General features: G+C 39.0%; 1 protein-coding gene across 3 annotated transcripts; it reads left to right on the top strand.

Annotated features, from left to right (window-relative positions):
• The first annotated feature begins 20 nt into the window (after positions 1-20).
• On the top strand, positions 21-22,772 carry helz2 (helicase with zinc finger 2). 3 transcript variants are annotated; one of them, XM_022744958.1, is made up of 20 exons: positions 21-80; positions 5,083-6,675; positions 7,532-7,715; positions 7,941-8,048; positions 9,696-10,210; positions 10,354-10,992; positions 11,141-11,939; positions 12,100-12,175; positions 12,284-15,680; positions 15,788-15,873; positions 16,044-16,106; positions 16,251-16,406; positions 16,503-16,647; positions 16,741-16,872; positions 17,946-18,138; positions 18,560-18,706; positions 20,582-20,791; positions 20,890-21,046; positions 21,502-21,669; positions 21,773-22,772. In XM_022744958.1, the coding sequence occupies exons 2-20, from the start codon at positions 5,324-5,326 to the stop codon at positions 21,883-21,885; spliced, it is 8,640 nt and encodes a 2,879-aa protein (XP_022600679.1). In that variant the 5' UTR covers positions 21-80; positions 5,083-5,323; the 3' UTR covers positions 21,886-22,772. The 3 variants fall into 3 exon arrangements, with proteins under 3 accessions (XP_022600679.1, XP_022600678.1, XP_022600680.1); XM_022744957.1 differs by having other exon boundaries at positions 16,044-16,169; XM_022744959.1 differs by lacking the exon at positions 20,582-20,791 and having other exon boundaries at positions 16,044-16,169.
• The last annotated feature ends 4,790 nt before the right edge of the window (positions 22,773-27,562 follow it).

The following is a 27,562-nucleotide window of genomic DNA, read 5'->3' as shown; positions in this document are numbered from 1 at the left end:
ATATTAACTGCACTCCGAGACCTGATCAGACCAGATCAGCCGCAACATGGATGACCTCAATTAGACCAGCGTATCTGACGGTAATTATTATTATTTTTGTTATCTTCAAACATGTTACTATAATTATCATTATCATTATTATTATTATCACCATTATTATTATAGTCTTGTTGTTGCCATTCTTCCTCCTCTTCCTCGTCTACTTCCTCTTACCAGTAGTAGTAACAGCAGCTGTCAAAGTAAACCTGAGTGACAGTTGCTGTCATGGCCGATATTAAGTGTCCCGACAGCTGATCACCTGCAGAACATTTTATTTTACTATAAAAAATTTAGTGTACAATGTCTAGTTCTTCATCACATCCCGGTCATTATAGGTCATCTGAGGACTTCAGTCTGTGGGTCTGTATTACTGCCTCTGGTTGCTCCTGTTATTTTGTTTAAAACGCGCAACTACGCCATCTGCTGGACCTTAGATGTAAGTTCTGCAGCACCTCGTTCCTGACCTGCTGTTATTAAAGACATGAAGGATCAACTGTGATTTTAATGAGCTTTCATATCAGCTGACTTAAGATACTTAGAGTCACCCTGCTACCTCAAACGTTCATTTTGAACTTTAATTGCAAAATAATTTAAAAAATGGAAGCCTTCACCTTCACCTCCCTCCAGCTGCCAAAGTGACCTGTATACTGAGATCCAATCACAGTGAGAACTTATCAATACCAGGTGGAAATAGAGGTGGAAATACTGAAGTACATTTTTTGTGTCAGTATTTTTGTATTGTTCCACATTCACAGAACCTGATGACTCTGAAACAACCTGAAAGACCCTGTAGAATAAACAGAATATGATACAAAGCCATAAAAACACAATTGAATCAATCAAAGGAGTTACTGTCGTTTTCAGTTTTCTTTTTTTAATCAGTGATGAAGTCTGGTCGTGGTAAACACAGCAAACATTTCAAAATAAATGAATCTTTCTTTATTTCTAAACCTTCAAACACAGACCTCAGATCAGACCATGGTCTCTGGTGAAGAATCTTCTGCCTCATCGACACTGACAGGTTCAAACATGACTGACAGTGGAGGAGTTGATTGTGATTGGTTTTTCTCCACTTCACATTTTCAAAATAAAATAAAATTGATTAACTGACTAAAACCTCTGCTTCAAAGTAAGTATTTGCAAAAACTAAAGAGAGAAGGTGGAGAAATTATTTTTCTCCATGAAACACATTTGAGCAAAATGGAACATGCAAGATTAGAGAAATTAGCCTTGGCACAAGTGTTCTCTTCTTCATATACATCAGCTATAAGGGGAGTGGCAATCCTTATCAAAAACAATCTTATGTTTTGTAAAGAAAAATGTATCAGGGATAAAGAAGGAAGATATGTTCTTATAACTGTGGAAATAGAACAACAAGAAGTAGATCTCCTGAAAAGAATCCTATCTTTATTAATGACGGAGGTAACTTAGTAATGAACAAGAAATTAGACTCTCAAAGCAGCAGGATTATTGAGAAAAGCCTGAACAGATTTAGGACTATTGGAAGTTTGAGAGGGTCTTCACAAGGTCCATCCGAGATTAGATTATTTCTTTATACTGAAAACTGAGATCTCAAAGGTAATAAAATGTTATAATGCTGATATTACCCATTTGCACAGCATGCCATGCACCAGTTATAATGGAACTAAACTTGAAGAGGGAACAAAGGGAAACTGCATGGAGGCTAAACAACTCCTTGCTTCAAGACACGTGTTTCAAAGAGAAAATAAAACGTAGCATGAAGTCTTATTTTGAAATAAACGATAATGGAGGGGTGACGTCTATATTATTATTGGAGGCTGCAAAAGCAACAATACAAGGAGAAATAATGGTATACTCATCTTGGAAAAAGAGGCAAAGAGTAAGAGAAAAGACAGAATTGGAAAATAAAATAATTAAATTGCAAAAGGAACATGAAAAAACGATGAACAAAATGTACAGACACAACTAAAGGGAGCAAAAAAAGAATTGGAAATGATAGAACTACAAAAAATAGAAGAAAATCTCATGTCCTGTAGGCAAACCTAGTATGATAATATTCGAAAGCGTTGAAAAAAGAAAAAGAGAGAAAAGTCCACAATAACCACCATCATGGACAAAAATCGGAAAAAGCATCATGTTTCAGGGATTATTACCAAAACCTCTACAACACAGAAATAGAAGAGACAGATTTACAGAAAATTAAAAAGTATTTAGAGTTGTTAAACCTCCCTGCAATGACTGATAAACAAAACAACGATCTAGTAAAACCAATAGTTGAGATGGAAATTCTAAAAAATCATTCAGAAAGGCAAAACTGGAAAAAGTCCGGGAAGTGATGGATTTACTAATGAATTCTAGTTTTCAGTAAGGTCTTACAAACAGGACACTAGCCAGAAACATGGAATTCAGCAATCATCACTCTAATGGCTAAAGAAGGAAAAGTCCCTCTTAAATGTAGTTTAAAAGTTATTAACATCAATAATACCAAATAGACTCTCACATATACTGTACTTCCAAAAATAATTAACTTAGACCAAACAGGACTCTTCAAGGACCGTCTTTTAAGTGATAATGTGCGACTCACTCTCACCATCATTGACTATGCAACAAGAATGAAGCAACAACTTGCTTTATATGCAGATTATATTATGTTGTATTTTACAGATAATTCTCTGACTGTGTTACTAGATGAAATTACAAACTATGGTGCTTATAGCCTCTCCGGCTATAAGCTAAACTTAAATAAAAATGAAGCTATGGAAGTTGGTGGCCATTTGGAGGAAGCTTTTTAAAAAATAAAGTAAAATATCTAGGGATAAATATACCAAATAACTTCGATAATCAATGTCACTGGAATTACAGAATTTTGGAGAATTCAGTAAAACAAGACTTGAATAGGTGGAAAATTTTACCTTTAACTTTACTTGAAAAAATTAACATAATTAAAATGAATATTCTACCACGTTTCCTATTTTTATTCCAGAATAACACATGCAACCACATGCAGTACTTTGATTTTCTCAGGTCATAAAAAAAAACACAGATCAAAATAGATAATTTCTCTGTATACAACACATTTAAAATCTGGAGAAGAATATGCAAATTAATCAAAGTCAAGGAACAAGAAACAGTTGGTTTAAGAGGAATAGCATGGGACCCAGATTTTACTCCAAACAGCTTGGACGATGATTTTAAGGTATGGGAAAGTAAGGGACTCATAAGGTTTTATCAAATGTATAGTGAGGGAATGAGTGTGAATATCTTTGAAAATATAGCAAACACATATGCTCTCCCCAGAAGCCACTTCTATCGATACTTGCAAGTTCAAATTAGAACTGATGGAGACCTTCATCCCCTCCTGAGATACATTTTAAAGATGCATCGAAGTAATAACCTCAAAAATGTAACTGGACAAATCTATCAAATACTTCAAGAAAACAAAATTGAAGATTTAGATTATATTAAAGAAAAGTGGGAGAAAGACCTGAAAAGTATAATATCTGATAATGAGTGGGAAAACAGAGTTTCAAAGATATTTACGCTTATATAAAGTCAGGAATACTGGCAGGAATATGCTTGGAAGATGAATATATGGTACTTTAAAACACCATCGACCATCTCCAAGTACACACTGCCCAACTGCAGCTGTTGTAGAGAATATGGGGAAATTCACGCTGATTATAAACATACTTTTTATACATGTAAAAAAAATACAAACGTACCAGTCAGATATTTTATATATAATAACACAGACGTTCAGGAAAGTGGGGCACCTAGAACATCAAAACTTTCTTTAAGAATACGTCCTAAAAGCCTGTAGAAGGAGGAATTATATTACTTTTGGATTATGACCATTACAGCTCTGAAGCAAATAACAAAGGGCTGGAAAAAGTTGGAACCTCCAATGTGTCAATATATATAATATGGAAAATGTAACTTACAAAATCAACAATGAAAAGAAGCTGGAAAAAAGATGGGCCCTCTTCAAAATAAGCAAAGAAAGTTCACTAATTATACCACAGATGTCAATGAAACATCAGATGTATCACGTTTGAGAAGATGATTTAAGTAGTATACATGAAATAGTTACATAAAATGAACATAAAATTAAATATTAAAGCTTTTCATTCATCAAATACATTTATTTACTAAATTATTTACTTATTTATTTATTTATTTTCATACACATACAGTATATGTACAAGGGTATGTATATGTATGTATGTGCATATGTATGCATGTTTGTATTGGTGTATGGGTAATTGACAGTATAGATATACATGATATGAAGGTACACATCATGATCAGTAAAAACTGTACTGTCGCTCACCCTGTTGGGTTGTGTGTGCACTTCATTCTAGGTTGGGGTGGGGGAAAGAAAAAAAAAAGGAGTCTGTGTCAGGATGTTTGGGTGGCAAGAGATGTAAAGTGTGTTTCGGTGGCATTAATTGACACAATAAAGTATTAAAAAAAACAAAGTAAGAGTACCTGATAGAAATATAGTGGAGTCAGAAGTGCAATATTTGTCTTTAAGTGTGGTGGAGTAAAAGTCAGATGTTCAAAAAAAATAATACTCAAATAAAATACAGATACTAAAAATGTACTGAAGTACAATACTGAAGTAAATGTACTTTGTTAGTGTCCACCCTTGGGTATAAATGTAAGGAGGGTGACACTGTGGTGCAGTGGTGAGCACAGGTCCTGGGTTTGAACCTGCTGGGGCCTTTCTGTGTCAATGTGAATGTTTTTTTGTCTCTGTTCTGTGTTAGACTGGCTACCTGTTCAGGTGTCCCCCCCTCTCACCCAGTGTCAGCTGGCTTCGGCTCCAGCCTCCATGCGACCCTGAAAAGGACAAGCAGTATAGATAATGAATGAATGAATGTAAAGACCGATGGGCTGTATCACATTATCCAGATACAGATATTGGCTTTCCAGATCTGGAATGTTAATGTCATACTCTTTAAACTGTCTGCAGATAAAAACTAAAATATGAAAAACTCTTAATGAACACTCTGAGCACACTGATCACTATGTTGTTCTCTCTAATGTTTTCTCTTTCAGACACTTTCAAGCAAAGGTGGATGTTTCTCAGACTTCAGTAGGTGAATCCAACCTAATTTTTTCAGCGATACCATAGTGTCTTAGTTACCCAGACTGTTAATCTAGGTCTGCTGTGACTGACTGTAACCAGGAAATGCACCTGAAAGCAACTCGTCCCAGCTCTGACCACATTCCTACAATCTGCAGGGCCAGTAAACCTTTTGCCTACAGTGGCTGCCTTTAGCATTATGAATGTATCACAATGTCAGCTTGTGGGTCCACGCTGGCTCCTCTCTCATCAACCCATGACCTCAAACTTGCATGCACTCAGTGCTCTGTCAAGGAGAGAGAAATTACATATACATTAAAGTCAGTCCACCACCAGTGTGCACGTACTCTCCTGCTCTGCAAAGCCAAAGGTGGCAGCGAGTGGAGGCCTGTTAATGGACGACCCAAGTTTCCAATGCCGAGTCAGTATGAGGTGTGTCACTACTTTGTGGAAAGCTTTGGTTGCACATACCACAGGAACCGGTGCACATTTGCCAGGAGTGATGAGGAAGCTGCAGTGTGGAACTTTGTAAAGCGTCACAGATTAGACCATATACTTCTCTGTAATCTAGTAGCTCAGTCTGAGAGAGGACCTGATCAGTCTGACCACCCTGAACCTCTGGGTGACCTCTTGGCATCACTGGATTTGAAGGCTGTCTGTGATCTGTGCTCTGTCAGGGACAAAGAAATAACATACACAGTTCAGTCAGTTAGTCACAGGTGCAGCAGAAATCTGCTTTTAGCCAAAGCCAAGGCGTCTGACCAGTGGAGGCCAGTCTCTGAGCGGCCTACATGTGGAAACTTTGGTCGAAATGTCTTTTACCAAGTGTGTGACTTCTTTGTTGAGGGTTCTGGATGTAGAGTACATGGACAGGGATGCACTTATGCCAGGAGCTATGAGGAGGCCACTGTATGGAACTATGTAAGAAACAACAAAATAGATAAAAATGAGTTAATCAGACTCGTAACTGAGTCTGACTCTGTTTTGTCATCACCAGAAAGTGCAGCTAAAAGCATACTTCAGCAGTTTTCAGGTGAATTCATCGAGTTCTGTAAAGCCTGCTTTCTCGCCCGTCCTCAAAAACTAACAACCAAAAGGTGGAATTCAATTTGCTCAGCAGATGAAGCTCACAGCTGGGACCCAGTCTTAGTTCATCACCTATCAGAGAATAGTCGAAAGCACATCTACAGCCACGTGCGTCCTATTCCACCTAACTGTCAGTTTAAGTACTGCAGTCATGTCAGGCAAGGCAAGCCCTGCTGGCATGGGGCCAACCACTGCCAGTCTGCCCAGAATGAGGTGGAGATGGCGGTGTGGAAAGCCGAGCACAGCGGGCTCTCTGTTCGGCCTCATCTCCTTCAGCTGAGCCAGCCAGAGCAGACAGAGCCAAGACAGGTCACCATGTACTGCAAAGTCTGCCTCCTGGTCCTGTCCTCCCCAGAGAGCTTCTACAAGCACTGCTCCTCTTTGGAACATGCCCAGTTGCTCTCTGAGGACACCATCACCAGGTGGAGAGGACGACAACCTCCACACAACCGCCAAGATGAGCTCTGGCTGTGTCCAAGGTAAACAATGCTCCTTCCCATCACATGATTTACAACTATACTGTTGATGTTTTTAAATGAAATTTACAAACATGCACAGTGATAAGTTAATGATAGAAATGTTTATGTTGTTTCCACCAGACCACATCATATATTTGTTTGCTCTCTCAGTCTGATTGCGTGCTAAAAGATCAGATCCAAGGCAAAAACTGGAGAATCAAAATTAATAGCTGGTTAGAAACAGGAAGAGTTAAAAGGAAAGAGAATCAGAAACAGATTGTGAATCTACAAGTTATCTCTCCTCTGTCGAATAAAAAATCAAGTTTCCTCTGCTTTCAGTTCAATTCTGAACATTTGATCGTTATCAGTCAAATCCAAAGTGCTCTGAGAATGTATTATTTGGCCTCCATATTGTTACGGGGTTGGATATGGGCTGCCAACATTTTTGAGAATTTCAATTGGAGTAAATGAGTTGGGAAAGGCTGGGGCTCACTGGTTTAAAGGATGAGGCTGGCCCATGCTCCCATCTGCTGGACAACACTGAAATGTAATACATCTCTCAATTTTGTGTTTCTCTGTTCTGATTTTATGTTAATGTGACATTGTCACAATGAAACCAGTTCAGTCAGTTATTAAATAAAATAACTGTCCCTTTAGTATGTGTTTGTCATTTGTCATTTGACACAGAATGCATACACAAAAAGGAAATACAAATATCATTATGCATTTGACTTTGTTTAATTTGTTTAAATGTAGTCTTTTTAGACCTTCCATAGAAAAAAGGAGCTCTAGAAACACACCCAAAAAATAAAACAGATTGATTGAACTGTTGACATATGCTCTGTATTATACTGTTAACACTGACATTTCATCCTAGACCACAAACTTGTGAGTACGGCATCAAGTGCCCAAAAGCTCATTCTGTGGAAGAACTGCAGGAGTGGATGATGCGTGCTGCAGAGGAGAAGGAGATCAGACATAACATGGAAGCCCAGGGTCTCATGTCCTATAATGAAAGGCTGTTAGAGGAATACAAAAACAGCAGCAATGAAGTGCACATTGTAAGTATGAGACTGTAATATTCTGTTCAGTCACTTTTTAAGTTTGTTTATTTGGCAAAGATGTCGATGTGGCTCAGTCGACTGAGAGGCACAACATGTTCTCACAGAGTCAACACAGGAAGTTGGCCAGTTGACAAAATATAACATGCTTTTTAAAATGACATTTGAATCAATTAATTCTTCATTTCATCATCGTTCTGAATTATTATTTCAAATGTTGAGCAGATATCTGAACAAGTGGATGATGTCAGCATCTCTTGTGATGAAGATTTAACTGTGGAGTGTGAACAGATCAGTGCAACGCTCAAATGGACTTTCCATGTTGAAACAGAGGTAAGATTTTAAATCTGGATTTTTATAGTAAGGCATGGAAGTTGGTACATTTTTCTGTGTCCAGTGACAAAAAGTCCAGTTGCTGAATATCTAACTTAAAACAGCTTCATACAGACATAGCAGCGCTGCCATTTCACATTTCCAGTAGACTGGTACCAGACTGGACAAGGAGTGGTAGTATTCGAAGTAGCCTACTGCTTTTTTCCATCCATCAGTCATCTATACTGTGTTATTTAAGATAATGTTAAACATTATGTTAAAAGCTTTCACACATATGACGGCATATAAGTATTTACAAATCCTTTATCATACAGCTATGGCAGAATAATAATTGGAATAAGAAAAACTTCCAACTTAGTTGTTACAACAATTAATTACAACAACAATTAAAGCTCCAAGCAGCATTGACCTGGCCCTCACATTGTCATGCACATTAGGGGGGCTGCCAGGACACTGGTTCAGTGTCATCGTAGCGACCATCAGACGCCGCGCTAATGAGATGTTATACATTATGTTTATCAAGTGTAGACCAGACCATGAAAATTTCATGTGAATTAAATGATGCAGATGTCTTTAGTGGGGGACTGTCATCAAATATGTGAAGAGATGATGATAGAGTTACAATAACTTCCTGTTGCGAAATTCGCTGCGCCACCGCTAACATGCCCTTACATGAAAACTAAATTTTCACAACAAAGCATCAGCAAGGTATGAAGTATTTTCTGACCAAGTTTGAGGTGGGTTTGGTCAACCTGCTTGGAGGAGTTCATCAAACTATAAAACATAATATTTCCTGTTACCATAAGGTGGCTCTACTGAATATTGGTATTTAGATGTCTTCAGGCCGGGACTCTGTTCCAACATATAAAGTTTGGGCCAGTTTGGACAATGTGTTCTGGAGTTATAAGGAGTTAATTTTTCAAGGCGAATAATCTAAATTCAGCAAAAACTCAAAGGTTTCACAATTTAGCATCACAGAGGTCTTAAGATTAGACTGATCAACTGTGATGTCAATCTGATCAATTCTCCAGGATTACAATAGAGGCCTCGCACTGCTCAATGCTGAAGCCCTAACAAGGGTTTGCACGACAGTAGCTTCAGTTTTTCCTGAATGTGTTAAAAGCAGAAAGAAACAAAAGCAAACACTCACACTGTAGTTCAGTGGTAGATAAACGGGTTTACAGGCAGTAAGAACAAGCTGTAGGATCCAAATAAACTTAGGCAGGATGATGAGCAAAACACATCATACACCAAGGTAACAGGTAGTTAGGAAACAGGTAGACAGATATGTAGTCAGGTGTGGGCATGCAGTAATATAACTGAGCTAAGGCTGGAGTGCCAGACTTTTACATGTAAATGAATGTCTGTTACAATCAGGCTTTGCCTGTTCGCACAATGCTGGTTAAGCCTATCAGCTGCAAGTAAATCTTTACATTCTGCATTATACTGGAGTTTTAAATTCTGGTGTTTGTGTAATTACTCTCACTGTCAGAGGGGGGAGACAAAGGTTCTGCACTACAGGTTTATATGTTGTGTCAGTGTAATGCCCACACAATTTTCATCTTCAAATATTGTTTTTCTTTCATGTCCCAGAAATGTTATATCGTTGTCATCGTGTGGCTAATTGTCACTTTTGTGTATATACAGAGACAGCTTGTGCATGTGGCTCTGCTGAAACAAGAACCAGGAGCTTCGTTCACCCTTGGTGATGTCAGCTCTGTGCCCTGCCTCTACTCCTCAGGTGACTACTTTCTTAGTGAAGACTTGACCTATGACGTCACTGTGTCTTTCACATCCATCAACCCAGGCTTGTATGAACAGTGGTTAGTGCTAGATTTTGACATGAAACCGGTGCTCTTGAAGAAACTCAGAATAAGAGTAGGCCAGCTGTCACTGGATAACACTGAACAACCAACTGTGACCCACGGAGCCACCATTCAAAGAGCACAGCGTTGGCATCGAGGGAACAAGGTTATCATTCCATGTTCGTCCAAGACAGAGGAACAGGAGGAGCTGTTGAAGCTGTACAAGCCTCCTCAGATTAGCTTTCAGTATAAATCCTCCCACAACAGCCCAACACCTTTGAATAATGAGAACTACAAAGAGAGAATGCACCACTTCCTTTACAATGAGGAACGTGCAGAAGACCAGGTTGTTTCAAGGTAACATGCTTATCTCCTTCATTTTTCTTTTATGATCTTTGGAGTTTGCACAGACCGTGGGGTCCAAAAGTCTTAGACCACTTTCCAGTTCCCCACTGTCTGTATAAAACAATGCCTGAGCTGTTTTTTCTTGTTTACTTTAGGCTAAATGTTTGTGGAGAAATTACAACACTGGAGACATTGAACAGTGCAAAGTGGGGCATGATTATGCCTCCTCGGGGAGAGCTGTTCTGTGCTGTCTCCATTTCCTGTAATCTCACACCAGACACCCCTGAGGGACTGGTATTAAGACGAAGCATCCAGTCTGGTCTGATAGCCCCTTTATCTTCAAGTGATCGACGATTGAAGGTCTATGAAGCCACCATTCTGCAAGACCAAACAAGTGTGAACAAAATGTATTTGAAACTGTCTAAAAAATGTTGCTCTGATCTTACACTCAAAAACAACGAATCATATCAAATGGAGGTGCAGTTTCAGATGAACCGCCACAGCTTCTGCACTATGCACAGGGCTGTAGACCTCCTTCCTGATACAAACAGAGTGCTACCAGACCTTAAAAACTGTGAAGTTCCTGTAAATAACATCCACTATGAGAACCTGAATGAAAAGCAGCAGTCAGCCATGGACTTCATCACAGGAAATTCCAGTGGCCAAAAATTTGTGGCACCGCTTCTCATCTATGGACCATTTGGAACTGGGAAAACATTCACACTTGCTACAGCAGCCAGAGAGCTTTCTAAGCAGCCTCAAAACAAAGTGCTAATTTGCACCCACACCAACAGGTAATACATACTTTTGAAAAGGTTTTTTTTTAAATATTCATTGATTCATTGATTTTTATTGACGTGTACTTCCCAAGTAATTGTACATGTTACATTCAAAGTGTTAAGCTAGGCTAAGCTAGTCTGTGACGTTTTTGTTTCATTTCAGTTCTGCAGATCTGTACGTCAGAGATCACTTCCATCCATTCATTGACAAGAAAAATGCTGGAATGAGGCCAATTCGAATAAAAGCAAACAAACAAGGCAGTGCTTTGTTGGCCACGGATGAGATTACTATGAAATACTGTTTTCTTTCACAAGATAGGCAGCATTTTCTACCACCTACAAAAGCTGCCCTGGATTGCCACAAAATCATCATAACTACCACAACAATGGCAAGACATTTTCATGACCTGAAGCTCCCGGAGGGATACTTCACCCACATTCTAATTGATGAAGCCTCTCAGATGCTAGAATGTGAAGCCTTGATGGCCCTTGGTCTTGCTGGGCCAAACACCAGAGTCGTTTTGGCTGGAGATCACATGCAAATGGGACCCAAGCTTTTCTCAGTGGATGATCATCACCGTTCAGATCACACACTGCTTAACCGCTTGTTCCACTACTACCAAGGCCAGAAGTGTGATGTTGCTAACAATAGCAGAATCATTTTCAGTGAAAACTACCGCTCAACCAAAGAAATAGTGGAGTTTGTATCCACCCATTTCTACGTTGGTAAGAATGACGTTATAAAAGCCAGTGGAAATATTCCAGCTCCTGCAGATGGTCATGCCCTAAAGTTTCATCATGACAGGGGAGTGTGTCTCTTGGACACTGTGTCTATGTCTTGGTATAACAATGAAGAAGTTGGTAAAGTGGCTGAAGCAGTGAAAGAAATTCTGGAACAGTGGCCATTGACATGGGGGCCCAAGGACCAAAGCTCAATCTGCGTTCTCTCAGAGGGATTTCAGGTATATTACAATTTAAACTCTCAACAATTATCACAAGACTGGAACACAACCATAGATTACATCAACAATGCAGTAAAGATTTCTGCATGAATGTATTGGCAATGACATTATTAAATATGATTGCAGTCTAATTATCTCACTTATTTTTCATGGTTCATAGGTTCGGAAAATTAGGACAGCACTTTCGAGAAGAGGCCTCCCTAAAGTCCATGTTGACAATCTGGCAAATGTGCAAGGTAAGCCTTAGGAACAACTGCACACTTGTCATTTAAACATTACATTGATATTACCTTTCATAAATATTTACATTATAAATCTTAAAAGTTGTCTTTATGTGTCAACAGGAAAACAGTTCAGGGTAGTCATAATGACAGCTGTGCAAACACGTGACAGTCTGAAAATGTCACACCTGCCTGGTCTGGAGCTGTTCAATGATGCCCGTGTGTTAAACACTGCGATGACTAGGGCTCAGTCCCAGGTGGTTGTGGTTGGAGATGCTGCTGCTCTCTGTTGCTTTGGGAAATGCTCAGGAATCTGGAAGAGCTACGTAGACCACTGCATCAGCAACAACAGTGCTGCACCACAGCATTTCACAAAGGATTTCTTTGAAAAAGATGTTGTGGAAACTATAAGGTTTCAAAAATCTGAACATATGGATGACAGCAACACTCTCAGTGATGCAATTCTTCAAGAGCTGAAAGATGAATATGAACAGCTGAGAACAGAGTACAGTTCCGATGATGACAGCTTGGAATTTGAAGGCTTCAATCACCACAGGTCAAGATCATCAAACAATATCACTGATCTTGACAAAGACCTTTCAGAGTTATGTGAAAAACAATCAGAGATGTACCAGCGAGGAAAGTTGGTCAGGGAGTCATATAACAGAGGTTATGTCATTCCATCTAATAATCCCACCAGACGTATAACCATCAAGGGAAGGGCAAACCTGGGTAAAGCCTTCACTGGAGACGAAGTGCTATTACAAACAGCAAAAGTAATCAACATCATCAAGGAAGCTGAATCTGCCTGTGTACTTGTGTGTCTTCTTGAGGATGAGGATCACAGCAAATCAAGACAGTGTTCTGAAGACAAATTTGTCAAAAGGATGATGATGCCCATCAAAAAATCTGAGCCCAAAATACGCATACTGATCAACAAGAAAAGACGTAACTTCATTCCAATATGGGAGCAAATTGATGGAGAGTGGACGATTGCAACACATGAACGTCTTAATGAAAAGCTGAAACGGAACAATGTATTTATTGTGCAAGTGATTGCATGGAAGGAAAATTGTTCTTTTCCATTGGGGAAGGTCATAAATATTCTTCCAGTTGGAAGTTCCTTGGTTGATGGACTAAGGATCCTGAATGCCGAATTCAGAGTTACACCCAGTATGTATAAATCAGATGAGGCAGACGAGGCAGATGAAGATGGGAGACACAGACAGGACATACGTGATGTAATCACTTTCACTGTTGATCCAGAAGGAGCAAAGGACTTGGATGATGCTATCAGTGTCAGGGACATTGGAGACCACTTTGAGTTGGGAGTCCATATTGCAGATGTGGCAAGCTATGTGAGTCCAGGTAGCGAATTAGATGAGGATGCAAAACAACAAGGGGCTACATATTACTGCAGTAGAGAAAAACCAGTTCATATGTTCCACCATGGCTTGAGCACTGGATGCTTCAGTCTTCTGCCAGGTGAAGATCGCAGGGTGGTTTCATTAATGTTCAAAGTAACCAAGGAAACAAATGAGATAATTGATAAGCCCAAATTCCAGTTGTCACTGATCAGGTCAGACAAGCAGCTTTCTTATGAAAAGGCAGAGAAAGAAATCACCAAAAAATATGGAAAGAGACTGAAATTTGACACAGTAGAAGAGTGTGTCGCAGTGGCTTATTGTTTTGCAAAGGCTCACAGGAAGATCAGAATTGTGGATTGGCCTTATTCCCAACCTGATGCTAAGAGATTGCCTGGACAGCGCAAAGCCCATCTGATGATTGAAGAGCTGAGTGTGTTATTCAACACACTTGCATCAGAGACTTTGATTGGTTCAGAAAAAACCAGGTATTACACACCTCTTCGCTGTCAGGAAAAACCAAGCCCTGAAAAGGTTGAAGAATTCATAAAGAAATGTGGAGAATTCATACCTCTGTCCTTTCATGTGCGGCATAAAGTTGACCATGACAAAGAAGGCCAAAACTGTGATAACTTCCGCATACTCGCAGAAGTGTGGAAAGATATCCAGTCAGCTGCCAGAGACAATGATATAGACAAAATGGTGGACCTGGTTGCTGCAGATGACATCTACCCTCTGATCCAGCCAGTCGTTGATCAGTTCAGAAGGTGCTCTAGTAAAGCGTATGTCATCCGTTCCAAGTCCTCTCCCAAAGCAGAGGTTGGGCATTATTCTCTGAATGTAACATCTTACACACAAGCATCCTCACCGATTCGGCGGTACATGGACATCGTCTTACAGAGACTTTTGCACGCTGTCATATGTGACAGGAAGGTACAATACACTCGAACAGAGATTTCGGCCATGTGTAATCAATTTGAGGACAACCTCAAGATTGCCAAGGAGTATGAACAAAAGGCTGAGCAGATCTCCTATGCAGTGAGCATGACAAAACAAAGTGCTTCAAAGTTAGCCTTTGTTGTTAGCGCAGATCCTGACAGAGATAGCTTTGCAGTGTCATTTCCTTTTAACAAGGACATATTTGCAGAGAGTTTATCAATAATGTACAAAGACTTACAATTAGAGGACCAACCATTTTTTGATGAAACAAATCATTGCATCTGTCTTCAATGGAAAAAGCGGATCTATGCTGCTGACACCATGCAAATTCACAGAGAGCTGAAGATGCTGCCAGACTGTCAACCCTGCATTGAGCTTCCGCTCACAATATGGAAAGAAGCTATTAAAGCAATTGATGAAGAAAACTGGGATTGTGCAAAGTTTCTCTTAATGGATGCTGCTACAAGGCCACTGCAAAATAAAAATACTTTGCCACAATCATCTGAGGTGCCTCACGCCAAGATTAACACATGTACCCCAGAGGAGGTCACAGAGGTGCAAAGTGAGCATGAAGTTGACATCAGCCTTCAGTTGCAGCCAGGTGACACCCTTCAGATCCAAATGACATCAGAGGTAAAAAGAGGTTATCACATGCCTGCTGTCCAGTTGGTGCACATCAAACCAAAGTTTGAGATTTGTGTGGACCATGTCCACAGCCCTATCACGTGCTTCTCCAGATCTGCAGATGATCCATCAAGAATTCATTATAGTGACACCAAGGAGTATGTACGGATCTGGAAACCACTGTGTGAGATGGAATCTGCTACCACTGCAGTGGGTGAAAGTGACAGCATAGTCATTGAGAACCTGGTGGTAAACTTCAGTAAAAGGGAAAGCACACTAACAGGAAGCTTCTTCTTACCTCAGGAATGGATCAATGAATGGGCCATTGAATGCAACCTTTCAAAGTGTTTATTGTGCATACGGAAAAGAGGTTTGAAATTGACCCCAGAACATTACACACTGGTTGATCCCAGAGAGTTCACATGGGTGGCCCATGGTGTCACAAGGAAAGTGGAACAGAAACACTCGACTAATGAAGAAAGTACAGTGGAGTTCTATGTCAATCACATGCCGATGGAAAACATTCCTGATTGTGTCTTTCAGAAAAACACATGTTTCACTGTTGAAATAATCCCAAAGCTCCTGCCTGACATGTAAGTTCAAATGTAGCTCACTTTGAGCATTGCAAAATAACAATTTTTATAGTTTAAATTTGATGAGTGTATTTATATCAAGGTATTTATTTATGTTGTTTTTGTAGCCGCAAAGAAAATGCTGTGGTCAACATTACGTCTGCATGTGATCTTGTCCAGAGAATAGCACTTGGACAACGCATTCCAAGAGAGGGTATGTCCATTATTTGACAATAAATAGTTGATTTTAACTATTAGTATCCATGTGACAAAAACACAAATTTTTTTTAAAAAGACACACATTATACATTCCTATAGTGGCTTTTTCTTTTTCTTGCAAAAATAACTCTAATCTGTCGATTCGTTCTCATTTTGCGTTTGCAGTAAAAGCAAGAGATTACATCATGAGGAAACAGCTATCCAATGGACTGCCAAGCCTTAACCAGAGTCAGTATCATGCTGTGGATATAGCTCTGAATAACTCCTTCACACTTATACAGGGACCACCTGGTAAGAGCTAGAACATATATTCACCCTGATCCTTCATATTTTCAGCAAAGGCTTAAGTCATTTTTCCCATTTGTCTCTTAGGAACTGGAAAGACAGTCGTAGGTGTGTACATAGTGCACGGTTTCTTTGAGCTGAACTCAACAAACCAAAGGCAATTTGATGACCCAAAGGATAAGAAGAAGAAACAAGTTATTCTCTACTGTGGCCCATCCAACAAGTCTGTGGATGTTGTTGCAGGCAAGTCACTTTATGTCTCTGCTGAAATTTTAACTTGTTTTTTCTGTTATCATAATCCATGTTGTGTTGTGTGTTTCTTTTACTGCTTTGACACAGAGTACCTATTGAGATTTAAGGACAGTCTAAGGCCCCTCAGGGTCTACAGCCAACAGGTGGAGATGCTTGATTACCCTTATCCAGACTGCACCCTTCAGTTTTCCAGGAGGACACGCCGTCAAGATCACTCCAAAGCAGAACTCAGGTATTGTAATCACACCAGTTAATGACACTCATTTTTGAAATGTTTCCTGTTTTTAATTATTAAATAACACTTGAATATTTTACATGGTTTAAGGAGCATCACTCTGCATCATCGCATGCGAGAGAACCAAAATCCTCATTCACGTCAAATAAAAGATTTTGACCAACGCATTCAACTTGCCCTTAAGAAAAAAGGAAAAAAGCTGACTGCTGAGGAGGTGAAAGTGTAAGTTCAGATACACTATTGTTTTGAAGGTTCTGTAAACAATCGTCACTGCCACAAGATGTCACACTAGACCACCAGCATCTCAGACCAAAACAAACACTTCATCGGCCACATCTCCCCTTCCTTCACGTTCTCAGTCAGCAAGGTGTTACAAAGCCCAGTGAAAGCGGACACTAAACACACAACATGAGGGAAAACTAAGTAAAATTACCCTGTGAACACGAGAGCCAACAAAAAGACAATGCAGCCACAACCATTAGTCCACGCTTGCATCACTGTAATATGCTCTTCAGCAATGCTGACAGTTAGCCAGCTAGCAATAGCAACATTTACTGAACACATTCATAATATCAGTAACAGTTAGCTAACATTATCATGTCTGCTGTAGCCATCACTAATGAAAACAGACATGTAACATGATGAACCATCAAGTTACTGACACATGGAGGAGAAGAAAAAACTGTCCAGTAGTCAATAGTCAAAACAGTACAGCATAGAGGCAGCGGTGGAGAACAGTGAGGAGTGAACCTTTTACTGGAGCTGACAACAACTAAGGTCGTAGCACTGTGAGTGCAATCACAAGCTTTGTAAGTAAAAAAGCAATTTGCTTCCTCCATCACTCAGCCTGTTAGACAAGATTTAAACATGTAGAAAAGACACATTTTCAACTTCTCCATCCACCGCGGTTTGTTTTACACGAGCCCAATGTGCTAACATTAAGCTAATAGTGAACTGTTACAAACAAGCTAAAAGGAAAGTTTTCTGTGTGTAGACTGCAACTTCATTTGATTCATTTGATTTTATAAACTTAGAACAACAGCCTGAGACCGCAGCTGCCTCCTCTCAGCAGCATTACCTGCAACAGAGAAAGGAGGAGATGACCAATAGTGACCTTTGTCTGTGTTCTTCATTCAGCTTCACTCAGCAAAACTGTATATGCACACCTCAATATTTGTTTGTTTATTGCAAGTCACATCGTCACCGCAATATTGAACAGAGTCATCACAAATTTCATACTCATATCGTGCAGGCCTATTCGCAGCCCTTACTGCATGGATTCTTTTTCCTCCTAGATACAAAAACCTTCTCAGAGACGCTCGGACGTATGAGCTTGAACAGCATGACATCATATTGTGCACATGCACACAATCTTCCACCCCGAGCTTGACTAAGACCGTCAGTGCACGTCAGATCCTCATTGATGAATGTGCAATGGCCACTGAACCCCAGGCCCTGATTCCATTAGTCTGCAACAAACCAGAAAAGGTGTGGTTTTCGTTTAATGTTTGTATGCTAATGATGAACGTTGCTTCTTTGTATCTTGATTCAGGAAAATACTGCCTATAGTCTGAGATTACAATGAGTTTTAATGTCATAATATGATTCTATTTTGGCCAAAATCTTATCAAACATGTAAGTTCACATTATTTGTAATAATGTTAGATAAACCTCCACAGGGAATAATCCCTCTGTTTTGGATGACTTTCCATTTTGGAGAGAGGGGTTCTCCAAGTGCTAAACAGCCATCCATGTGCCGCTGTCTAACTGGCTATTTTTATACCTTATTCTCTTTCAATTCCAGGAGTTTGGGACACTGGCTGCATCATTACTTAGTAACACTCACTTGATGTTATTCGCTGTAATTATTAGAGATATTCATTGTAATGTTTCACAATATCACTTTCAGATTGTTTTGATCGGTGACCACAAGCAGTTTCGTCCCATTGTGAAGAACGAGTGTGTGAGGAGGCTGGGTATGGCCAAGTCTCTTTTTGAACGCTACTATGCAATCCATGAGAACAGGGCAGTGATGCTGGACACCCAATACAGGATGGTGAGAATTTTATATTTACGCTATATATGTAATGATAGTGTATGGTGTGTATTGTATTGGTTGGTTGATTGGTTTATCGCTACCTTAGAAGACAGTTTCACTTCATTTTGAAATGTGTATTTTTATCATTCTTACTTAAAGGAACTATTTGTAAAGTTATTAGTATTAACAGCTGTTTACTTACCAGTCTTGCCAAGTACTTCAGCCATCATTTTTTGTGTGTCATTTTGAGTTATAATACATCCCCTTCAGGGCAGACTAGATGCTACAGTGAAGATGGGGAAAGAGGGGTGTGTGTGTGGAACCAAGACTTCGGTGCATGCCGGTTTAATAACTGTGTCAAGCATACACTCCCATTAGAATTGTTAGCACAGCTGGGCGTCTGCTTGTCTTGCTCGAAGGCTAACCCAAGGCTAATTCATTTGCCGGCTAATTACCCAGTTAATGAGACCCCCCCACAAACAAACACTGTTGTTGATGCACTGTTGGAGCCAGCCTCAAGTGGTCATTAGAGGAACTGCAGTTTTTGTCACTTCAATGTTGGCTTCATTTTTCAGCCTCATAGGTTAATGCTTGGACGAGACAGTCTGACTGACAGAGCTAGCTGGTCAGTATACTACCTTAAGTAAAATATAAAAATGATAGAAATAGAAGCAAAACAAGAGAGTTGCTTTCCACCTCTGGAGACAGCTCTTGGTGAGTAAAGAATAAAGTTTGATGCTGAACTTACAACATTTTTTCTAGACTGAAACAACTGTTAATGCTAATGTTAGCTATGTAGCAACAGCAAAACTTACAAATATCATATAATCTAAGGCATACTGAGCATCCTCTTTTCTTTGATCCTAGATAGAATTTCTGTAGAAAGTTGAAGGTCAGCCTTTAAATATATCACCAATTTTCATCACTTTAAGCCATCCCTTTTCACTTATCTTCAGGCAACTTGCTCTTGTTTCTAATATTCAAGACATTTGTGAAATAATTATTTTGAATGTACAGTTGCATGTAAATACATGGATATAGCTCTCTATGTACATTTACTGTATGTATTTGACATAGGGGAACCAGTGGTTTTTTTTGTGTATGTGTGAGTGTATTTGTGCTGATTTATTATGCATTGTCTGCAGTGTTGTGCCAGTTCACACATAAAAAGAACTAGTTCAAAGTTCAGTTCATACAGATGAACATTAACTAGTTCACGTTCATTTGTTCCGTTTTTTTTAATAAATAGGCCACTAATTTTTTTCAATAGAACCTCCTTCTAACCATCCATCACCAGCCCCAAATCATTGCCACTCCCAAACTAAATGGATTATTGTTCACCACTGAAGAATCACAGACACGAGTTACATTTAAAATCTGTATCTATATATAATCCGTCTTAGTCTTCACTTGTTTGTTCATAAAACTGCTTCAAATGCTCAAACAAACTGGCTTCAGCAGTAGTAGATGCATCTGTACCGTCTGTACTGCTAGCACCAGCCATGCTGAGCCGTGTCATGGAGACGTCATGCGGCGTGCCTTAAAACTGTCATAAAACGTGAGTGAATGCCTCACGTTCACGTTCATCATTTGTAAACTGATTCATTTAGTTCAGCATTCACAAAAAATATGAACGGGTTCAATGAACAGCGTTCATTTAATGCGTTCATGCACAACACTGATTGTCTGTATCTGTATATGTATTATCTTTATTTTCTGTATTTATGTTAAGGACCAGCTTGAAAACAAGATGGTTCATCTCAAAGGGTTTTCTACCTGTATAAATACATAAATATACATACATACGTATTGTATACTATGTACTTACTATCACAATATTGTATTTAGTATTTTAAATTCAACTTAACATCTATCAATTATGTACCTTTATAGCACTTGGACATATGCAAGTTCCCATCAGAAGAATATTATGAGGGAAAGCTGAAGACTGGCGTGGAGCAGCCGAGCAGTGTCCTGCGTGTTGATGAGAGGACAATGCCAATTGTTTTTGGGCACATCAAAGGACAGACCATCAGTCTGGTTGTCAACACAGCCAAGGGCAATGAGAACTCTAAAGCAAACAGAGAAGAGAGAAAGAAAGTGGTATGCCTACTGTACAGGGCACCCTTGCAGTTCCTTGCTCTTTGTGACATTATTCATTATTGCTTCCAATCACAGGTTTTCCTTTGGTTCTCTTACAGATTGACATTGCTGAAAAGCTGGTGAAAACTGCCAAAATCGAACAGCAGAGTATTGTGATTTTGTCACCCTATAATGCACAAGTGTCAGAAATAAGAGACGAGCTGAAGGAGAAGAAAATGAATAACATCACTGTTACCACAATCACTAAAAGCCAAGGTAAGCTTAGCTATCTAACAACAAATCTTTTACTGAAATTAAAGTAGCAACACCACAGTGGGAATATGACTCATTGTGCTGTTAAGCTGTTAAATGTATTTACATGTAACCAGCATTTTAATGTTGTAGCTTTCCCCAGTGGTGCTGGGTCTACACACCTCCTGTAGTTTAAATCACCAGTGTGTCATATTTTATCAACATAATTCACATTTTGAATGAAAAAAATTCAATCTGTAATTCAATCTGTAAAACAGTAAATACAGATTCATGTGGTGAAATAAAAGGGATATCTCACTTCAAAATGTTGCAGAGAGACTCTTACACAATGGAAATACTTAATTACTATCATGATGTAGACAATTTTTCCAGATGTGTAAAATGGAAGGCCACCAGAAAAAAACGTCTACTGTTTCAGCGATGGCCCATCATGTGACCCAGAACCTTTTGTCTTGTAGGAAGTGAATGGCGTTACGTCATCATATCTACAGTGTGCTCTCTGCCAAGTGAAGAGATTGAGAGTGAACCAGAGAGGGCTTGGCTTTCCAAGCATCTGGGCTTTGTGGGTGATCCCAACCAGATAAATGTGGGCATCACCAGGGCCAAGGAGGGACTGTGCATCATTGGTGAGATATTGTAGCTCCTGTCTTTTTTCTGCCTAAACTTACTAAGGCTCAAATCTCCTGCTGTATGCAGCTTCATAACTCAAATGTGTCTCTCCTCTCAAAGGGAACCAGGAGTTACTGAGCAGCAGTGGAGCTTGGAGAAAGCTCATGAACCACTACAAGCGTCACAATGCAGTGACTGATGCAGACAAGATTTCGGTTCATGGTGCTACATAGATGATCTATCCTTTTTTGGAGACTTGATTTCTACAAGCAGCAGATCAGAGCTCCCAAACTTAAGCATTGCTTAATGAAATCTGTGTACATATATATTTTTTTTCTATGATGTCACCATAATGTTTTTTTTATTCTTTTTGCAATTTAATAGCAGATTTTGGATTTTTGATATTGACACAGCTGTTGTTGTTGCGCTCTGATTTACATACACCTCTCTCCTTAACATATAGACATGTTTGTTTTGAATTTTTCATTTTTGATTCTAGTTTAACATATTGTATTTAGAAGAGGTTGTAGACCTCTAAAGTAAAATACTTTATCACTGAGTGCGAGTCTTGACTGTGAAGACAGAGTTCAGCTGTTGTTTGGATCTATTTATTCATGTTTAGGTTTAGCTGACATGTACAGAATTACCACTGTATGAAATCGCCCCCAGTGGGTCAGTGCGCCTGATAACTGATGAATGAGTCAGTAGTGTTTTTCATTGCAGGACAGCTGTTCTTAATGCTCACCATTCATTTATTTTTTATGTTTAATTTCTCATTACATGTTTTTGTTTTTGCTACCTTTTAAACTAAACTATTAGGCCTAGAGGCCTTGAAGCTTCACAGAGCAGTTGTAGAAGTAAGATTTAGAAGTATTTTTGAGCTTTTGGAGCACCAGAACTGTTGCTCATGCTTTGCTGTCTGTATAGCGATGGTAAAATACACACAGCAGAGCTGCACATACATTTAAAAAAATGGCTGATAACAAGACACCCTCAACCCCCACACACACCATTTTATTGTGTAATATTTTCATTGTAACCCTTTTCTACATTCAGTGGTTTTAGTAAAAGTCTATACAAATGTAGAAAAACATTAAAATTGTTTTATTCAAGGTTTTAATTTTGTCTGAACCCAGTTATTTTGAATTTTTTGGATTTTAATAGGAGGGCAATAACAGAATCTGACCACCCTGCTTGAGACATGGACCCCCCAAAAGACGTAAAAACAATATTTTGGGGGACTGAATATATATCTTTCTTACCTGTAATTGTAAATATTACAATATATTCCCTATATTAATGTCTTGAATAATCTTGTAATACAGTTTTAGACACCCCTAACGTGGATCATACCATTTCTTAACCTGACCTACAAAGACACTGTAGGTAAATGTAATAAGCAGTACCTAACTATCTAACTCATTTAAGTCACTTTATTTTCTTACCGTCAGAGTTTCTTAATTAGATTGTGTCAAGTAGATGAACAATAATGTTAGCTAGTTTCTAACTTTAGCTTTAAGGTACGTTTTGACATCAGTATAGAGTTTATTATTTCATGTTATATATAATAGTCTTTTGTGTGTTTGTGGTGGTTTATTTGGTCTTTTACCTTTTTGATATTAGTTTCTATAATAGACACCTTTGATTTCACTCAGGAATTTTACCTGTTGGGTCATTGAACAATATTAAAATCTGTGGGCTGAAGGCTCAGCAACTGTATTAGCATTGGTGGAAAGTCATGAAGTACATTTACTCAAAATACTCTCCAGTTTTAAGCTACTTGTACTTTACTTGATTTTTTCCATTTTATTTTACTTTATACTTCCACTCCACCACATTTCAGAGGGAAATATTGAACTTCATACTCCACTACATTTATTTGTCAGCTTTAGTTGAACAAGTAAGATAATGTAAGGACCATAACAGTTCACTGTAACACCTGCACTGCACTGGGTTCCCTTACACCCCAGAGAAAAAGTTGACCTGATTGTCATTGTATAATTCACACTCTAATTTTAACAGAATTTTGTTTCAGAAGAAGATGTGTAGTTGTGGGACTGAAGCCAAGTCACTTGTTTTCAGATACACCTGTTCCAGCTAAAACAGACCAAAGACACTGCCATGACAGGTGTGCTGGAGCCACCCTGTCTCCTAAAAATGATGTCTCTATACTATACTAACTAAACTGCAACAAGTATGTTTTCTAATGAATGTAATTGCAACTGGATTATGTTTTCTATGAACATAATGAAGAAATTTTGTATTTACATATTTACTCACAAATACGTTGATACTGAAAATATTCAAAGATGGGTACAAACGTACCTGGCCAGAAGAAGATCACCTTCGTCAGAGCTGATGAGCAGCCACAGGATGCAGCCCAGACCAGCAGCCAGATTGCTCACATCTGCCTTGGACTAGGAGCAGCGAGTTGACTTGGGGAGCCAGCTCAAGTTCCTGGTTCATATCGTGGCAATCACACTGAGGCCAGACATGGTACTATCTTCAGCTTCTTCAAGGCAGGTGCTCCTCATAGAGCTGACACTTCCCTGGGAGGACCGCATGGAGGAGGCCAATGGACGGAATTGCACCAAATATCAGGAGCTGATGCAGCAGTGCCAGAGGAGAGGCAGGCATACTGTTGGGTCGATGCTCTGCCTCATGAGTGGAACACCATATGTTGAACCTTCCATTGCTTATCAATTTATTGGCTATCATGATATAAATATTCATATTAAGAATATTGATATTAAATGATAACTAATTTAAATAATGAACTTCAATAATAACTTGAACTAGAAAATTCCAGGGAAATTTTGAGTGCCACGGGGGCTACTGCCAGGATGAGTACATGATTTATTTCCAGTGTTCAAAAGTCACCCTGATCATATTCTGGTTTTGAGAAATGTCTCTGATATAAAAGACTCTGATATAAAACAATGTCACATCCCTCCATCATGTATTATGTGGGAAATATCTCATATTCTGTGTTGTTTTTTTTAATAAAACAAGAGGCAACATGTCTTCAAACTGGCATTTAAAGGGTTAAAATCCTGAAAACTAATAAACATTTGGTAGGTTTGAGCAGAACTGAAGTGGTTTAAGAGATGTATGCAAAAAAAAAGCAGAAAAAATATTGATATATGATGATTTTATAGCATTTTCTTTGTGTGTCCTTTTTTGGACGCGAGGAACCCCAGAGGGTACAAAATGTGTTACCAGTGTATAATAGACCTGTAACAGTAACTGACATTAGATTTTAAAAATATGTCAAAAAAGACACTTTCTTGCAGAAATCCATACCTTCAGCTGTAACACAGCCAAAATGATCAGCAAATCAAAAAAGAAAAGTGAAGAAAATGTCCAAAAAAGGACAGAGGGACCCCTGAGGGTTAATAAATCCCATGAACTGCTATTTAAATTACCACTATTATGTTTTTTTTCGGTGCTAAATTTAACATTACTGGGGAGGAGAGCAACGCGACTAGAAGTGACAGCGAGGGAGGGCTAGTAGCTTCTCCTCTCCTCTGTCTCAGCGGAGACCGTCACAACTTCATTCACTCATATAACAAAACAAAAAGAAAAGCAACAAAGGAAGCAGTAAATGGACTTACATATTTAAGACCTAACTAAATGTAATTTAAGACCTAACATGCGGCTAATGTAAAGCTAGCGGAGCTTGGAGAGTTGGTTATCTGGTTGCTAGGCACGCACACACGCACACAGGTCAGGAGCTGCCGTTGCCATGGCAATGTGAAAATCTGCCCAGAATTTGGCTTCTACATGGCTTAAAACAATTGCAAATTATGAGAAAACCGTTACTTCTTTTCAAAAACCGAAAACACCGTGACAGACACTGAAGCCAGAAGTTTCTTACAGTCTCTATTTTATTCAGATATTCCTTAAAATGAGTGAGTAAGCTCAGTGCGAAGACAGAGTGAGATTCTTTTGAAAAAAAAAGACGATTACATTAGGTGTCAATGAGAGTGAGACAGGTATTGCTGCCGGACTCGGCACCCCCGTTTAAATTTTGTGCAGACCCTGCCTGTCAAAGTTACATTTTATGAATCCCAACAACTATGTCTACATTTTCAGAAAGAATTATTTGTCTCCTTTTTACGGTTTGGCCGTGAGCTCGAGTTAAAAATAAAAATAAAGGTTATTTTTTACTGCTTCACGCACTCTAGCCAACTGACGCTGTCACTCTAACTTTGAAGAAAAAGTGATTTCCACTCCTCCTTTGAGTGCTCATAGTTTGAAAAGTTTACATGTTATGTAAAAACAGTTGTTGTGTTTTTGAGAGAGCAGAAGTTTTCCTCCGTTTTATAGTTTGAATCACATTTCTACGTGCAGGTATGAGAGAGCTGGGTGACTCAGAAAAAAGTAGTAGTTTGTAGAAAAAAGGTGAAATTTTTTGGGTTTTTAAAGAAAATTCCAATGCATTCCTAATGCATTATTTATTCCCAGTATTTTTGGAATAGTGGAATAATGGAGGAAAACTTCTGCTCTCTCCAAAACACAGCAACTGTTTTTACATAACATGTAAACTTTTCAAACTATGAGCACTCAAAGGAGGAGTGCAAATCACTTTTTCTTCAAAGTTAGAGTGACAGCGTCAGTTGGCTAGAGTGCGTGAAGCAGTAAAAAATAACCTCATTTTAAGGAATATCTGAATAAAATAGAGACTGTAAGAAACTTCTGGCTTCAGTGTCTGTCACGGTGATTTCGGTTTTTGAAAAGAAGTAACGGTTTTCTCATAATTTGCAATTGTTTTAAGCCATGTAGAAGCCAGATTCTGGGCAGATTTTCACATTGCCATGGCAACGGCAGCTCCTGACCTGTGTGCGTGTGTGCGTGCCTAGCAACCAGATAACCAACTCTCCAAGCTCCGCTAGCTTTACATTAGCTGCATGTTAGGTCTTAAATTACATTTAGTTAGGTCTTAAATATGTAAGTCCATTTACTGCTTCCTTTGTTGCTTTTCTTTTTGGAGTTCTGAGTAGAGGTTGGCAATATTCACACTCACACTGCAACATTAAACACACCAATAGTTATACTTAAAGACATTTATTTACAATTTAAAAACACAATGTATAATCTGAAGTATATACAGGTGTGTGTGTGTGTGTGTGTGTGTGTGTGTGGGTGTGTGGGTGTGTGTGTGTGTGGGGGGGGACACAGACAAAGGTAAGATAGATAAAATGGCTAATTCAAAATGGTCGCTGTGACCACATGCCCTGGACAAAGAAGACTACACATAATGGTGGTAAACAAAGAAACTACTCAAAATGGCTACTGAGACCACCTGGTTTGTGGGGGAGGGAAGGTTTTCTTTGTTAGCCAAGCTCATATAGTCTAAAGGTACCAGGTTAGAAGGGGGAGGTTAGCTGAATGCAGGTTCTAGAACTGAGATGTAGACTACTACAAGTATGTGTGTGAACACACAAGTAACAAATTAACTGTTTGAGTTTACCAATTGCTTTAAGCTGCATCCCCAAACAACCTGACTCTGAGAGGACCCGACCGTGGCGCATCAAGGGCTGTAACCAGCAAGACATTTTAGTCAGTTTGTGCTGCAAATATTTTTCATAATTTATACATATTCCACTTTGGTTATAATAGCATTATCCCCATAATCATAGCTGATGTGTTTGTTAACATCATCTGGATCAATTTGTAGTCTTCGCAGTCACTGAGCTGATTTTCATATTGTTCTCCCTTTTCACTTGTTTCTGTAAAATCACACAAACATGTCCTGCATTACTCAGAGGGAGGCCAAAATATAGTTGTGTAAAAGTCTTCTTCGTTGTGTTGCTAATATTGGAGCAAGCTGCAAGAAATAAAAGTGTGTAAAGCTTGTTTCTGCAAACTTAAGACAAGCACCAGAGAGCCTGGAGAGAAACGAGAACA

Source organism: Seriola dumerili, unplaced genomic scaffold (assembly GCF_002260705.1).
Source record: "Seriola dumerili isolate Sdu_G_001 unplaced genomic scaffold, Sdu_1.0 BDQW01000088.1, whole genome shotgun sequence".
Classification (NCBI taxonomy): domain Eukaryota; kingdom Metazoa; phylum Chordata; class Actinopteri; order Carangiformes; family Carangidae; genus Seriola; species Seriola dumerili.
Note: the sequence above shows the minus strand (reverse complement) of the source record. Positions and strands in the feature narration are given on the sequence as shown.